Raw genomic sequence first — 17,540 nt, forward strand, 5'->3', positions numbered from 1 at the left:
AGGATGCGGTTTCGAATCCTGTCGGCTGGATTTACATAACATCCAGCCTACTGAATTCGAATCCCCTCCGCAAGCATGGTTTGTTTTGTGATTGCCATTATGTGGCCATACAGCTTTTCCGAAGGTTATTTATTACCTAACATTGTTTTCAAGATGGTTGTATATGCTGGTTGGTGGCGCCATCTCATAGCAAACAATGAAAGTTATTAGTTTTTCTTTTCACTAGTTGTGAAAGTATTCTCACGAGATAACAGGAATTATAAAAGCAATGACAGAAAAAATACTGAAAAAAAAATGTTTGGGGTAATATTTGGGGTAAAAAAATGCTTTGAAGTAATTATTTATTAAGCAATTACTTTAAATAATTATATTAAAGGCAATATTTATTTAAATTGCAAATTAATTTAATAGAAAAATCAATTTATTACTGCATTAATAAATATCAATTTATTAATGCAGTAATAAATTTATTAAACACAACTCAAAAAAAAGTTTCTCATTCATTTTATCTGCATTCAAAATATGTAAATTAAGTTCGTTCTGTACAGGGATCGTAGGGCGTAAGTTATTCTTGCTCGACTCCGTATAGATCATATAGAGACCAGCGTTTCTCAAATTGTGGTCCGCGAGATCCAAATTATTTTTATTATAATACTAATACGTTATTTTCACTCTCATGTAATGAGGGACTTTTTTTAATTAAATTAAATTTGGAAATATTTCGCATTATGATCCCAATATCACAAAGAACTAGGAAAAATACGTAGCATTAAGAACCAGAAAGGGGGAAAGTATAGGCTTCTCAATTCATTAAAGAGCATTATTTACTTTTTTCCTTTCATGAACAGTATGAAATCCTGTTTACAAGAAAGTGGATGGCTCAGACTTTCTTGTTTCAGAAATTTCAGAAGGAATTTTCAACGTACTCGTTAATAACAGCACCCAATACTCAGGTCTTTCCAACCAAGGTCATCAGACTGAGCTACGGAAGTTCCGTAATATATATGAGTATTGCGTGCACACGTCTAAGAGATGACGAAATATTTTCAGAATAATTTAGCCGTATCTCTAACAAACAAGTTATGAGAAGTGATCGTGGTTCTTTCTTTGCTTCTAAACTAACGTGATGCAAAATTTTTATTTACAAATATTCAATGAGCACGTCATAAGGATTTGGTGTAATAAAAAATTTTCAATTAAATCCTCAAAACCATTTTGCCTTGATTGCCAAGGAGAGATGAGAACATTCTATCCGAACTCGCATTCAACGCAAGTTCAAGAACTTGTTGCTGGATGAAAATAAATCAAACATACTTTTTTTTTTCTTGGAAATATGATTAAAAGAAGTGAAGTTCTCTGCAAGGACAGAAAAATAAGAACATAATGATGGACATAAGAAGGTAAAGAAACAGTCCTGAAAAAGAAGAAAGCATACCAAAAGTTCCTTGCAAATAAGACGGCAGATGCCCTAAAAGAATACAGAGAAAAATGTAAGAGCTAAGCTATGTGTAAAAGTAGCTAAACGAAAGTCTTTGATAAGAATATTAAAGAAAATATCAAGAAGGAAAATGTTCTGGAGGCTACTGAAAAAGGTCAGAAATAGAGGAAAGTACTGCAAAAGGAATCAAAAATTATAAAAGTGACATGAAAACTGAATGTAAGGATATCCTGGATGTCTGAAGTAATTATTTTGAAAGACTTAAATGAAAAAAAAACAACAAAAAAAAAACAAGTAATGACAGAACCATAGTAGAAAGTTTTCAATAGAAATATAAACAGGAGTATTCGACCAGATATGCTTATGTATGGAGGTATAAAAGTTTTGCAGTGGCTACACTGCATATTGCAGAGGGCCTAGTCAGAAGGTCGAATTCGCAATGATTAGCGTAGAGCTCTCATAGTACCCATCTATCTATCTATCTATATATATCTATATCTATCTATCTATATATATATATATATCTATCTATATATATCTATATATATATATATATATATATATATATATATATATATATAAAAGGAAGGGAATGAAGAAGAAATGACAGTAACCGAGGAAGCACACAGACTATATGCACAAGCCTCAGGGGCCAAATTAAATTCTGCCAAAACCACGGGCTTGTGGTCAGGCAGATGGAAGTCTAGAAATGATTCTCCGATCGAATGTACCTGGTCAAGCGAAGGACAAAGATACTTAGGTGTGCACCTTGGCAACACCAAAATATATAACACACTGAACTGGACACAGCTGCACAATCGTTTTAAACAGGTGCTAGGTAAATGGAACAGCGTTCGTTCCATGTCTTCACTTAGAGGAAGAGTACTAATAGTTAACCAGATGGCTGCGAGTGTCTTATGGCATACCCTCAAAGTACTCACACCTCCTGAAGAATTTCTCTACCACATTCAGAAGGAAATCAAACGTTTCCTCTGGAACAAAACTCACTGGACAACATACCCTCAACTCTGCAAGCCACTCAACAAGGGAGGTCAAGGCCTGATTTCCCTTGAAAACAAGATTCGATCCTTCAGGATAATCCTTCTCCTAAAGACACTTCAATGCAATCACACCTATGTAACCACCTTCGATTACATCACGAAAGCATCCACCAGAGGACTTACACTTTCCACAATCCTCCGACTGGCCAGTCCTGCACCATCTCCTCCTAAACTACCTCCTTTTTACAAAGATGCCCTACAGCGATGGAAAAACACAGGACTCCATCACACACTCACAGGATCAACAGAGTCAGCTGTACTTACAGAACCACTATTTTCAAACAAAAACATCACAAGTCTCACAACTGGCCAGCCTTTTCTTTTCCCTACATGGAACTGGGCAGGAATAAGAGTCATAGGAGACCTCCTAACGCACACCCTAAAGTGGAAAGCATTCACAAGCCTACCAATAAATAACCCAAAAACTGAAAAGCAATATCAACAGTTGCAAGCCTCCATTATAAAAGCCTATCCAGATATCGCTACACCTCAGGAAATCCGTATTCCTTCTAGAAACTGCTCGGGGCCAATATTTCATCTTATACAATCTGAAGCCTCACTTCCAATTCATCCCTCCAACTACAAGAAAATATACCACTTCCTCATGTCAGTGTCCCCATCCTCACCATTCTTATATTCAGCCTTAACACTCTCATCTACAAGGCTGCATATACCACACAGTTTTCAGTGGGATCTGCCATATAAATCAAAATGTGCCAAACCAGATTCCGAAATACAGTGGAGACTATGGCATAACATCTTGCCAACTCCTTCAAAGCTCTACAAATTTAAGCTAAGAGAAACGGATCTGTGTCCATTCTGTGACGTTTCAGGCACCTTGGAACACACATATCTGACCTGCCCTGCAAACAAAGTGATAATCACCTATGCCCTGAATACCGCCTCTAGCACCTGTAACTACACACACAGCCAAGAAGACTACTGGAATTTAGTCCACACAGAAGAAAATAGACACAGAACATGCAATTTCATCTTCATCTGCGCTAAGGCAGTCATCTACAGCTTTTACCTAAAACAGACAAGAAGTAACCAGCACCCATCCATCACTGAAACTGCACAAACCCTCATGCACATCCTCCGTCGGAAACTAAAAAGCAGGCTTCTATTGGAACTTGAGCACTTCAAAGAAACAAGAACTGTCGCGAAATTCCTAGAGGAGTGGAATCCAACTGGCACCCTCTTCTGGATTGACGACGACAATGTGCTTCATCTGAATGATAACTCAGACTGAAACTGAACTGTTAATTTTGAATATTCATTTATATCTCTATTGTACACCCGAAAGGAAAATGTTTTTCTTTCTCTGTAAATATATACTTATAATATGTAAATAGTCATTGTTGCCTATCGTGTAATGTTTATTTTAACAAGTTAAATAAAAAAAAATAATAATAAAATAAAAGGAAGGGAGAGAATAAAACTGAATGTGAGAATTAAAGAGGAATTTCTCGATTAACTTTTCCTACTCCGTATACGGGAATAGAAAGGCGTTAGCTGTTTTTTTTTTTTTTGATGTTCCAGGTAGAATTTATGCAAGTATACTTGAAAAGAGAGTAAAAATTGTAGAAGCGGATCTTGGAGAAGCCGAAGAAGCTGGGGTTAGGCCAAATAGAGGTTGTCAGGATCGGATTTTCAATTTACGAAAAATAGTTGAGTAATTGTTGGAATACAATAAGAATTACTCAGCTTTGATAGAACTGCAAAACGCATACAAAAAGGTACACAGAATAGCTTTTCCAAAACACTCCAATTATATGGGATAAATGGAATATTATACAGAAAAATGCATAGTCTATATTTAGGTAGTAAGTCAGCAGTTAGAATTGAAGGGATTACAGGAAGATGGTTTTGATATAATCAAGTGCAAAACAATGATGCACATTATCTACAATCTTATTAATCATTTATATGGATCACATTATGAAAGAAAGTGGAATTAGGCTTGCTATTAGAATTGGAGATATCAACCCTAGTTCTTTCCTTTACGCAGATGATGCTGTACTCAAACGCATCCAGCGCAAGTCTCCAGGATTCTATAACTAAATTGAACAAAAGCCGTAAGAAATTTGGTATGAACATCAGCAATAAAAATGACCAAAATTATGAAAATAGGCAGAAACAAATAAACTTCCAGATGTATTCTGAATGGAGAGCCTGTAGAACAAGTAGAATATTTCAGCTACTTAGGCAGTTTTTAGCGAAGATGGCAGTTCAAATCGGGAAATAGACAACAGAATAAGCAAAGCTGGTGTGGTGGGAAGCCAGCTGAATAAACGTATATGGAATAAGACAGACATTAGCCAAAACACACAATTAGCAATATACAAGACAGTGTTCAAACTAGTTTTAAGTTATGGATAAGAGTAGGATGAGAAATAAAGCATTTGACAAAATCGTGGAGACTGCAGATTTGAATATTCTAAGGAAGAGTGAACATATGGCACCAATGGTAGAATCGTTAAAAATGATGATATCAGGAAGGAATTTGTCATGATATTATCAAGTATCCCTTAAACACAATGGGAGAGAAAAGCTAGTAAAGCATGTTTGATGCTAAGATGGCTGGAGAAAGTTCCAGATAAAATATTAAGACATGGGTGAATTCATTGTGTCAGAATACCGAAATGTAAGATATAACAAATTCGAGTGCTGAAATGAAACAGGCTAATTTGAAGGGAAATTGTTGATAGGAGGTTATTAATAATGTAAACTTAACCATGTATTGCTGCCATAATATCCTGTACTGCCGGGAAGGCACACATCAGGAAATTGATGATTAAAGGAAGATTGAAAATATTAGTAATCGGCCCTTTTTTCTCAAAAAAAGAAAAGAAAAAGCTTTAAATATGTCTGCTAGCTTTTCTGAAATTTATAGTTTCTGCATCACAGGACTATATATATATATATATATATATATATATATATATATAGAAAAATACAGTATTTTTCTAGATGAATTACAACACATTTCTTTCTAGCATGTTATCTTAAAAACCGCAATTGATAACGCATCTATTGTGGATTCCAACAAATTGCAGAATGTTCGATTCTCATATCTTCAGTAGACACGATTTTTTTTTTTTTTCATAAAGTTATAAAACATTATCAAGGTTTTCTGACGATCGTGCAAGTGTAGACCTCGATATTGCGATTTATCTTATCGCACGCCTTGAATCAGAGGTAGGAATGACAGCGCAGGATGCGTCAAAATCCCACCTACTTTATCTAGATAAATCAAGTAGTATAATATAAATTATATATATTTTTTTCTTCTAATATATTTTTAGTGATGCTGCGTGTTCGTTACATGGGACAATATCCTGTTGCTAGGGATACTATTATTACGATAGCAAATGCGTTATCGCTGAAGATCTCCCGAATTCCACTTCAAAGGTAATTTTGTTAAGTGTACGTGTTCTCCGATCTGTATGCACTAGAAAAACACAAGTTGATTAATAGAAATAGGGGATAATATAAATCCGTCCTTATTTCATTGTCGAATGAAAGAAGGGCGGATTGGAGTTGCTTTGTCTTGCACAACTTAAACGAAGAGAGCTCTGCCCAGGAATCCACATGTTTGCCTTTAAGTAATGCATGGATTTGGTTTCCCTGATCTGACAACCGATCGAACTACTGGCATTCATCAGACACTAGGCATGGAAAAAATCCTATGATTGATGTCATAGCAATGCTAAATCAGAGCTGGCAACTCCGGCTCTGACTTAACGAAGCCAACTCCGATGACAAGCTCTCTGGCTCGTTTTCAATAAATTTATTATTCTTGTTATTGGAGTCACCGTGGAAAGGAAGCCCACAATAACTTTCATTCACCTATCACAACTCTCAAACTTGTTCACCGACGGATAACTCGCTACCATTTCTGGCATTCTATTCCAAAAAAAAAAAATAAATTTCCTCATGACACTCTTTAGCCAACTTTTAATGGTAACCAGTATTTTTACTCTTTCATATACTAACAGGAGGAAGAACGTTTGTATCTTAGATGCTTCTATAATATCGTATTAACTTACTCATATCCAAAAAAATGATGAAATCAGCTCACAGTTATAATTACAGAAGTGGACGTATCGAGGTCTTCAAGAGGGATAATAACTTCTCTGTTCTCAATTGTCAATGTTTTTCACCTTCCAAATCCGCTGTGCCGTTCCCTCCCCTTTTTAAAAATCTCCTGAACTTTGATTCCATGCCCAACATTACCTTTGAGTCTCCTGGAGGTAATGATGAACAATGTCGGGCAGTTTCATACAAATATCAAATTGCTATCAATAGAGGCACACCACCAGTAAAACTTTAATTTCTTCCAATTAAGTGGATATTGAATCCAACATTATTTCAAACCCGAATAAAGAAACTACAAGCGTTTCGTGCCGAAAATAGAAACTATAAAAGTTTTTCTATTCGGCTTTGAAATAATGTTGGATTCAATATCCACTTAATTCAATATCCGAATAATTTTGCATCGCCGAAGTGAAGCTTTTCGGCTCTCTTTTTCACTATTTCTTCAATTCCTTGTTTCATGAAAGAAATTATCTACTATCTCACTTTCAATAAAAAACCTTATACGCATAAGAAATTCATTTCCCCTTTTTGCTCTCTCTTTCCCCTCAGACATTTGTTGGTGATATTGCAGCTAAAAATCTTCCTGCGAGTGTGGGCTACATTTTCTTTTACTCAAGCGAAATTTGAGATGAGGTTCCATATCTCAACGTCACTGTGTTATGTTGGAAAGTTTCTTTAAAAAAAAAAAAAAGTAAATATCTTTTTTTTTTTCAGAATTAATATTACTTTTGATAATTAGCTTATTGAAATAAAATAAGATTTACAAATTGTTTATGAGTTTTATTATAATATTTAATAATAGCATTCTCTGATATAATTGAACAACGCCATCTTTCGAAAAATAGAAACCTTTTTTTTTTTCCATAGCCACGCATATAGCAGGAACCAAACTTACTGCGCCCAATATCATTACTAAAACGCATTAGAAATGTACAAGCTTGCTTTGACATGTCGTTTATCTTTCGGAAATGAAGATATATTTTTGTATTACTTCAAGTTGACGGATATGCACTGTACTGCGCGACGACAGCACTGATCGATACACCCGAATATCCGTTTGCACAAATGTTCAGTTGTGTTCGAATAAAGCTAATGAAACCCTCATGAAGTCAGCTCAGAGTCAAGAAAACAGCCATTGCAAGACGAGTAAGCATCAAAATGATGTATTTGATCACAGAGAAGATTTACACTGATATCCCATTTCTCCATAGCGTGCTACTCAAATGCCTGTCAATTGGCCGAGTAACTCGGTTTCGTCGAAAGCTGATTACTGCTCTGATAGGGCAGGAAAAGAATCGTACCCGACTTAGACTGGAAGTCAATTGTGGGACACAAAATTTTGAGGACAATTGTTTTTACAAAAGGGGCCGCTGACATGCAACAAACCATCTGAGTGAAAAACAGGTGTAAGATGTGAGGTGGGACAACGATTGTTGCCAACTGATTTCGAAAGGAACGGCATCATTATTACTTAGACGTCATGTAAGTTTCCTTGTTTTAACGCTTTCCAAAAACAGTTTCAGGCGTTCTTCTAATGCTCGCAAATGTTATTAACTTGACTATAAACAGAAAGGTAAGCTGAAATTTCGAAGAAAGTCAATCAGTCAAGTATAAAAGTAACTGGATGTCTCAATGGCAATGGGAAGTGTTTCGGTGCAAATAATGAAATCCGAAGACAATTCAGTAATCCAGAAAACAAACGTGATGAGCATTTCTACACTGAAAAAAAAAAAAAAAGCAACACAAGATCTTGGCCTGATGATATGCCAAGAGAATATAGAACTTTCACATTATACTCAGAATGGTTCCGAGAGAGAAAGAGATAAAGAGTACTTTATTTAGTAATTGGTTAAGGTTGCTTGGTTTCCTGATAGTCATACCAACAGCTCACTGAAGATATCAAAAGCCGTGGCACGTCTGGTTGCTGGAAAAAACTGTTGAAATTGAGACCATTAAAATTTCCAAGAAACATGACTCCTATATTAGAAGAGTTGAACTGGAGGAAACTAACTCTAAAAAGAAAAGAAATCCAAAATGTTCAGAATGGCTGGTAGTATTAGGAGAGCGATAGAAATCGCAATATGATAGAATGCAGAGAAAATTTTAGCCAAGAAGAGGAAATTCGAAGTTGGAAACTCCCTGACATTGCTAACGTAAGCGCGATTGCTACCTTTCAGTTCGAAAGAGTCAACGAATGCAACTTTGAAAACTGAGATTAGTGGTCACATCGGAGAGCCTGAAATTTTTGGTTCAATTAGGGAAAGTAGGTAGTATGGTTTTGTAGATTGGAAGTCAGCTGCGGTTGATCCTTGGGATTTACGGCTAGGCAGTTAAGACTAAAACAAGTGCATTCATTATATTTCTAAATTGCATCTTTTGAGGTGGTGATGATTTATGGTTTTAATGGAGCAAGGACAGCAAAGCTTACAACATTACACAAGGTAAGACAACCACAAATATACATGCCCGCAGAGGGATTCGAACCCGCGACTGCTGGTTGGAGAGCGGATACGCTAACCAATTCGCCAACCAGGCCGGCATCTTTTGAGGAAAAACAATCCCTCTCATCTTCGTATGAGGCGGGCCAACTCCAAAGGAGAACTGATGAATCTCTCTTCATGTTCAAGGGAACTCTGAAAATATCAGTCATGTGGATGATGGAAGAAAAATGTAAATCAGATTTTTACCGAGTCCGAAACGTTTTTGTCGCTTTAAGTCTCCACTAAAACTGGTGGTGTTATACCAATTAATGAAACTCGTCCACGTTTCTGTGGTGACGAATACCACAGAAATTAACATCTCCTTTTAAGGGCGCGCGTGGGGCACGGATTGACCCGCCACTCCCTTAGTTGGTTCAACTCGAGATAGTTTCCTCCAGTCCGATGGTTTAATGGTTGGGAGTATATCCATGGCTACCAATAAACCCACCAACATGATGTATGCAAAGGATTGGGTTGCTGCACAACGACGTTCGATGTATTGGCCGTATTATGGCTGCCTGAACATCGTGTTATACTTCTGCAATTCGTGTAATCATGCAGTACAAGTAAGCTAACTCGTAAACTGTTGTCTTCTGCCTTCTATTGGATCATGTTTACATAATGCTGGCACTTGCTTTCTAGTACGTACAGTACTTTCAAAATCTGTCGACGCTGAAATATTTCATTCAGAAATGCAAATTATTCACTCATTCGTCAGTTTGTTTTATAAGTTGCGATGATAATGTAACAATAACTGAGCATGCAAGGAAGTGGATAGTTCCAAATAACTTGGTACATCTTCGAAGCCTTTCGGTGTATCTCGTTAATTCTACCATTCCCAATGGTACGAATCGAGTAGAATTCTGTAACTTAGGAGTTACAGAATTACATAAAATAAATCTCCTCTCATTTTCCTTCTTTTACCTTGCGGTGTCGAGGGTTTATCAATCATCGAAACTCAAACCGTTCACAGGATAAGGTGGTCAAGCCCTATGCCGCGGTGTATCCTATGTCCTCAGTGTTGAGTTCTCAAGGCCAGTTTGCCTGCTTTGCGGGATTAAAAAACCCCAGGATAAACTGGGGAAAAAAACCCGCTCTCCACGCCCAAGACCAACTAACTTGATTATGGATGAGGAAGATCCTTTAGCTCCTCACATCACTGAAGGGAATCGAACCTAGGACACTCCTTCCCCAGGCATATGGTTGCGGAGCACGCAGCCACTAGGCTAACCGTGCGGACACATGAAATAAATATCCTGAAAAATTGCAACTTGTTTTTTCTTTTTTTTTCGCAGCAAAAATTAAGATAGGCACTGAACAAAAGTGTCAGTATTTAAAAAAGCTATTTTGAAAACGAGGGGTACAATTTATAGAAATGGGTTTACACAATTGGAAAAATGTTGGGAACCACTGATCTAAAAGGAGGAAAGTGGAAGATCAAAAAAAAAAAAAAAAAAAAAATCAGCTAACGCCTTTTTCAGCAATAAAACAGCAATATTCCAAATCAATTTAATTAACTAATATCAGCACTGACACTCAGCAAGAAAGTTCTGAGCATGCCCCTCCAATAACTTTATTAACTAAACATTGCTTACCTGAATAAAGAATTTTTCCTCCATTTTTCAGCATCTTAATAAAATTTTCATCAAAAGCACTCAACCGGTTATCTCTTAAATCGAGGACTTTTAAACTAGGAATTTCTTTTATTTCTTCTGACTTCATTGATCCGAGCAGATTACCTCGCAAACTGAGAAAGGTCAAATTTTCTGGGGTACCAAATGTTCCAGAGGGAAGTTTCTGCAGTTGGTTGTTAGACATATCGATATATCTAAGTCTGGTGAGGTTTGCCAACACGCCCGGTCGTATTTCATTAATTATGTTATTCTGGAGGTGCAGCATTTCCACCTGGAAAATAAAGACAAGCATGTAGTCCGAACATCTAATGAATCGGTTCAGAGGTAAATAATTAGTATTAGCGGGAAAACAAATAAAGTAAACAAAATGCAAAAATGTTAGTTATGGAACAATAAATGTTAAGTTTGAATCATAATGGAGACGCTTCCACACTAGCTCACATTAGTGAATGATGATTGGTGAGGGCGTCACCAATTTTGTGAGAGGGGTTTATTTTTATGAATCCCTCCCACAAACCACTCTTCTACCAATCATTACGCACAGTTCATGCGTCACTTATTTGTGTGTTACGAATATTATAAAATGAAATCTGTGGTTTGTACTTTTAGTGTAGTAGTTTTCCTTTCCCAACTCATTACCACTAATTTACAATTTATAGAAATGGTTTTACACAATTAGAAAAAGGTTAGGAACCACTGATCTAAAGGAAGAAAGTAGAAGATCAAAAAATAAAAAAATCAGCTAACGGCTTTTATTCCCTTATAGGGAGTAGAGGAGGCCTTTATACCCTATCTAGCTTTTGGAGACTGAGTGGGCAGTTCAATCTCCACCAGTAGCCAATCAGAAATAGCTGGCCTATGTCTAACACTAATTATAAGCAGCAACCGATGAAGAGGCTGGCCAGCAAGTGCTGGTATCTAATTCTAGCAGGATATGTTACTGTCTGAAATAATGTGAGTACTACGGTCGAATTTGTTGAGTTTCCAGGAGGAAAAAGCCCGCTCGTCCGTGCTAGAGATCGATTAACTCGGCGAATTTCGAGGGACCAAGCGCAGAGGACGCAAGCGTCACTTCCACAGAGCTACACAGGCCTGAAAGTGGAAGATTTGTTTCCGATTGTCATCATTGTAAAAGCATTAAAAAATTTTGAACTAATTTTTACTTATAAGCAGTCTAAATCTGCGACAGTTCCTGAAATCGAACAGTGAAATCATGAATTATTTAAATGTTAGGATTTGTTTCGCTTTTAATTGTTTCCATGAAAATAGATAAAAATAAATGAAACGTAACATTTTATACCTTAAAACAAAAAAAAATCAAATAATTCAAATAAAATAAAATGGATATATTTTATTTTATTTAACTAATACATTCTGTAACCCATTCCAATTAATCCTAAATAAATTAAAACTATCATCTTTCAAAGCTTTTGCAAAACGAAATCATCCAGTGATGGAAATTTACCCAAACCAATCCGACCTGACGAATAACTGGACTGCCATCTGGCCTGTCTTCTATTGTCATGAGCAGGCAAGTAAGGACCATATTAAAAACACTCATTTGTTTCCCTTCCCTTTCACATGAGACTTGCCTTAGAAATGAGGACATCTTACAGTTCTGACATCAGATCACTATTCGCCAATGCCTTGATGATGGAAACTCTTCAGCTATTGAATAATAAAAATCTTCTCAGCAAGTAAGGGTTATTTAAACCTTTGATAGCACTGCGTTTGTTCAAACTGAAGAACTAAATTTATATAGAAACTAAACAGGTGTGTGTGTGTGGTTTCTATCCAATATATTAAGATAAAGCAATGTAAGGAAACAAAATGCAAGAAAGAGTAATAATTAGAACCTAAGTGTTTATTCTAAAAGTAGAAAGTGGAGTACTAAAACACAGATGCCAAGAAGATCGGGGGAACGTGATGGCCAGTTAATTGCAGATCTTCGCCAAATTATTCGCTCGCCAAAAATGTTTCATGAAGAATTTCAAAACAAAATTGCACGAATTTGATTTTTTGTTGGGTTGTGAACTTTTTCATGATTATTTTCCTAAATGTTCCTTAGAATACCTGGAAAAAAATGAAATGAAAAATTAATAACAAAGAAGTTGATTACATTTTAAACTCCCTTCGCGACTTAAGGGCCACCCCACATACAGACTAAAGGAAAGTGATAGAAGAGTACCAGAATTAGATGCACTGCTGGCTGTTTATTCACCAATACAACTTTGTCACTTTTAAAGAAACCACATTTTTTCCCTTCTAAGGCGGAAAACTACACTTTTACCAAACAAGAAAATTTACGCGATGCCAGGTTTGCACTTTTGGATTACTTTACACGCACCGGACAACATTTCCACTTTCCTATCTCTCCTTCAAATTATGTATCTATAAGCTTAATGACCGACTTCCTTTTCCTCATCATATTTCAATGGCCTGTTCGATCTCATATTATTGGATGTAAAATTGCACGAACTGATCAACTGGTAACGTCATTCTATAAGTTGACTAGCTCATACCTATGCTTTGCTTAATTTCCGGCTTTGTACGCAGCGTTCCGACCTTGTCACATGATACAGTCGCGCATACCGTATTTTATTACATTTTATTACACACACTCGGGCATATTTCGCAAGGCGCGATGGTGACGTATTTGTATTATGGTTTACATTATAAGATCCCCCATTATTTTATCCGAGGGCTATTTTTCCTATGGAGAAAACAAAATTCTTTCAAAGCGAAGTACGTTTATCTCACCGCACATGTATTGGTGCTACGACGAATGACATTCGGATACGTGTGGAAGTAATAAATATTGCACATATGGGACACCAACTGCGCAACACGTACACAACACGTACGACACCTGCGAATCTACAGTTGGCACAGACAAAATTAGCATCTCCAATAGCATGATTCTCGCAGTTTTAATTTAGTAGATATGCATGTTTATATCTGACCTAATTCTCGGCTACACTTCGCAGAATAATTTTAAGAGCTCGTACTGATCACACCCTTAGGACAGAGACATTACAAAAGCCACAAGTGCTCAACATTCTTTTACCGTTGAACTGTCAATTCGCCGAACCTTCACTCTCATTCACCATTTACGTCGGTTCTGTGAAATATTCTTGCCCCAACCTTCAGCTCATCAAAAAGAATACAAACAGATTACTTTTCTCCTATTCCGTGCGCGAACACGGTATTGCTTTGTTCTAAAAATAATACCGGTGACACGTCAGCGCTATGGCAGAGCCTCCTCCTCCCTTTCAAATGGTGTGAACTTAAAATTAGTTACTAGGTAACTTGAAAATAATACGCCATTTTTCTCAGAAATATTGTACCGAGCTCAGGAATCCACAGCAAAATATTTCCTATGGAAAGCCTAAACAGATAATTAACATCGCCGTCCATTTATAAGGCACACTGAGATCCGGTTCCTCGATGCACGAGCACGATTCCTTCAAAAGGTAAGATATGTTTTTAAAGTGCGATGCATTCTTTATTTCTTCATAGCCCTTTCAAATGAAGTAATAAACCAAAACATAAACGTCTGAATTTCTGATATATGACAACTTATTACTACGTATCATTAAATTATGTAACTTACAATAAATATTCCCCACAACACTATCTTTGTCACGTGTTGGTGTAAGGTTAATGTGTGTGTTTATATAACTCCACAATACCAGATGTGAGACACGACCAAAGTAAATCGATGCCGCGGTAAGACCTTTTATGCTTTTCTAGAATTGCAAGCGAAAAAAAAATTAACTTTCTGATTATATTGCCTGAAGTATGACTTCTCTTGTATCGTGTAGCTTGCTAAAAATTTTGCCTTGAACGTTGCCGATTACGTAGATAATAGGAATGTTCCAAGTTTTCCTTTAGACCAGGGGTCTCCAAACGACGATCCGCGGGTCAGATGCGGCCCGCGATATGATTTTATCCGGCCCGCCAATTGGACTAATTTTTCAATAAGAATCCGAAGGAAAAAAAAAAAAAACGGGGTGTTGATAGATTTCAAATGCATTAATTAAAATTATGTTCAAAATATATTCTCGAATAGCAAAAAGTAACCATAATCCAAGTTTCGGTGTTTGACTGTAAAAGGTCGGTTAAAATGGACTAACGTAGAAAAAAAAACTTTAAAGAATTCAAAACGAAATAAAAAAGTTACATCCGAATAAACTTTTTTATCAACCAAAAAAAATTATGTCGCACGAAATAAGAACACTTAAAAAAGTCGGTAAAAACACGGTTAAAATGAACTAACGAGCAAAAAACGAAATAAAAACAAAATTTCCTGATCTCTATTCATTGACAAAAAAACTCGAAGGTAAACGAAATTAAAAACAGTCACGTGTAACTTGTCGGTGTATATTCGGTTGAAAAACTAACGACTAGCAAAAATTTGCTGGTATAGTTCGCCCACCATTTCTAGATCCCTTCTTGGCCTGGTGCTAAGAATAGTCGATTCATGCTGAAGGGGAGAAAGAAATGAAGGTTGTACGAATTGGTCGCCAACATGCGAAATCACGTGCTTTTTTGTCTGTCGCTGTCTAGTACTAGCTTGATTTTTGTTGTTCTCTCTTTGCATTATTTTTTTTATTATTAATTTGTATGATGGATCCAGTACAGTCAACAAGTTCTATTGTTACACGTTTCAGTAGCTCTTGCAAAAGAATATTGAATAATGTGCTGACATTCTGCGAAAAAGAATCGTCAGAAGGCCGTCTTCTTGTTCCCCTTTCTCAAGTCATAAAACGTGCAAGTGCAATTGCGGGCGTATCGGGGTCGACTGTTAAAAGAATTCGTAGGGAATCAAAAGGTGAAGGTAAGCCAAAATTTAAATCTCCTAAAAAAAGCGCCAGAGAAAGAAAACCATCGAAACCGTAGCTTTGAATGATTTCGATGTAGACGTTATATAAGAAAAGCTATTCACGAATTTTACGTGGTCGAGAAAAGAGTGCCAACTGTTCCGAAATTGATTCCTGTGCTTAAAGAAAAAATTAATTTTCCTTGGAAAAGAGAAACTTTAAGGAAAATACTTCATGAAATCGGATTTTGTTTTAAAAAGTCCCAGAATAAAAGGAAACTTATCATGGAGCGAAGTGACATTGTTTTATGTTGAACGCAGTATTTGCACGTATTAACACTCTACGTACATTTTTCCAACTGTTATACAACCAAAATAGTTACACTTGAAAAACAGCAATGTTCGTAAAAGAAAAGCTAAATTTTCCGGCCTGTAATAATAAATAAACTCAGTTTGTTTATTATTACATCCCAGAAGACAGACTGATTACCCTATTATCGGAATGGAATCTCCTTTTTCTGACATGCGCAGAAGTGTCGAGGGACCTCAAATCTGTGGGCGAACTATAGTGTTTGTTGTCATTAATATACGATAATTTAATCTCACATACTCTGTAATCAGTTTTTATCTGCTTTCAATAAAACTCATAAATCTAGTTCGAGAGTTGTTTTTTTTTTACTACGGCCCGCCGAACAGTGCTGATGTACCCAATGTGGCCCTCACGGCCAAAAGTTTGGAGACCACTGATTTAGACTGTGATACGAAATGAAACCCGTTTGCGATATGCAAGTCAGAAGACTTCAAGTGTGTGGTGGGTGGATGGGGAGGGTCGGCATTCCGTCTAACATATTTTTAAGTGAAAGAAATTATTTCATTTAATTCGGCACATTTTATTCCTTCATACTATTCTATTCCTTAATACGCAAAATTTGGGACATTTGTTTTTTATCACTTATTTGTCGCTTATTTTTAACGTGAAAATGACCCATTCTTCCAAGTGATCTTGGTATTTTTATGCGTTATCCTTTTTTATTTTCTGTACACTGCGTAGTAATATCATTCACCAGCTCTGATAATTATTAGATTATTTCCAAAACAACTAAATGGAAACGGTAGAAAATTTGGCGAGTTAATGCGTTCTGTCAGTTAAGAGTGGCGCATTCATGAAATATTATCGCTGTTGAATATTTTACGCGGAAGTTCCCCGGCCATGATTGCCAACAATTTATGCCGCTTCATGTCTGTGCACGTTTCGTAGCAAAAAGCGCCAAACCCAGAAAAAGAAACAAACAGAAAATAAAAAATAATAGTGCCAGGAGTTATGGTGTCGATGAAGACAAGTCCGCACTGAACCGTTCTCGTCGACAGGAGGTGATTCACCTTCTCTCAATTGAATCGGCTTCAATAATAATTTTCATCAATGGAAGAGGTCCAGAAAGCCAATGACATTCAAAACAAAGAAACTGAATTCAAAATTATTTCAACAGACAGAGATGCTCGTGTTCGTCCTTGGTTCTTCTTTGGATATTCATTTATTTACCCGATTTCGTATGATCCAGCTGCACTGATCTGTGTGAAGAAATAAAGGAGCGGGACCTTCCTCATACGCTCTACGTTTCCCTTAAAACTACTGTCAACCCTTCCTCAGTAGTAATGGCTGTACGCAGCACAGTTTTAATTGCCGATGGCAATGTTTTAATTAGGTCATACAAGGTCGCGCTCTGGAGGGCTCCTCCCTTATCTAAAAGGGATTAAATTCAACCCTTTCACCATCGTTTCTAACGTTAACTGTTAACTTAAATGGCGAGATGGACGTCAATCCCTTGGATTTTTATCCCTTCATCGGTAGATTGTGATTATTGATAGTGAGAAATTTTTGAGCGCGTGGCTCGCCCGAATTAGGGCTATGTAGAATCGTTTGAAGCGATGATCAGAGCTGCCTTCGGGCGTTTGTGTCTCCATCTGTCGTTTTCATCATAATTTGATGCATCACGAATGAGTTGG

General features: G+C 36.7%; 1 protein-coding gene across 1 annotated transcript in view; it reads right to left on the minus strand.

The window, feature by feature from the left end:
* LOC150101278 (uncharacterized) overlaps window positions 1–17,540 on the minus strand; it is a 61,055-nt gene that overhangs the window by 2,127 nt on the left and 41,388 nt on the right. Inside the window, exon 3 of the mRNA XM_090400578.1 lies at window positions 10,676–10,985. Within this exon, the coding sequence (XP_090256704.1) occupies window positions 10,676–10,985 (310 nt within the window). The remainder of the gene's footprint in view (window positions 1–10,675; window positions 10,986–17,540) is intronic.

Source organism: Typopeltis vanoorti, chromosome 11, assembly GCF_054136105.1.
Source record: "Typopeltis vanoorti isolate ZY-2024b chromosome 11, IOZ_Tvanoo_1.0, whole genome shotgun sequence".
NCBI lineage: Eukaryota > Metazoa > Arthropoda > Arachnida > Uropygi > Thelyphonidae > Typopeltis > Typopeltis vanoorti.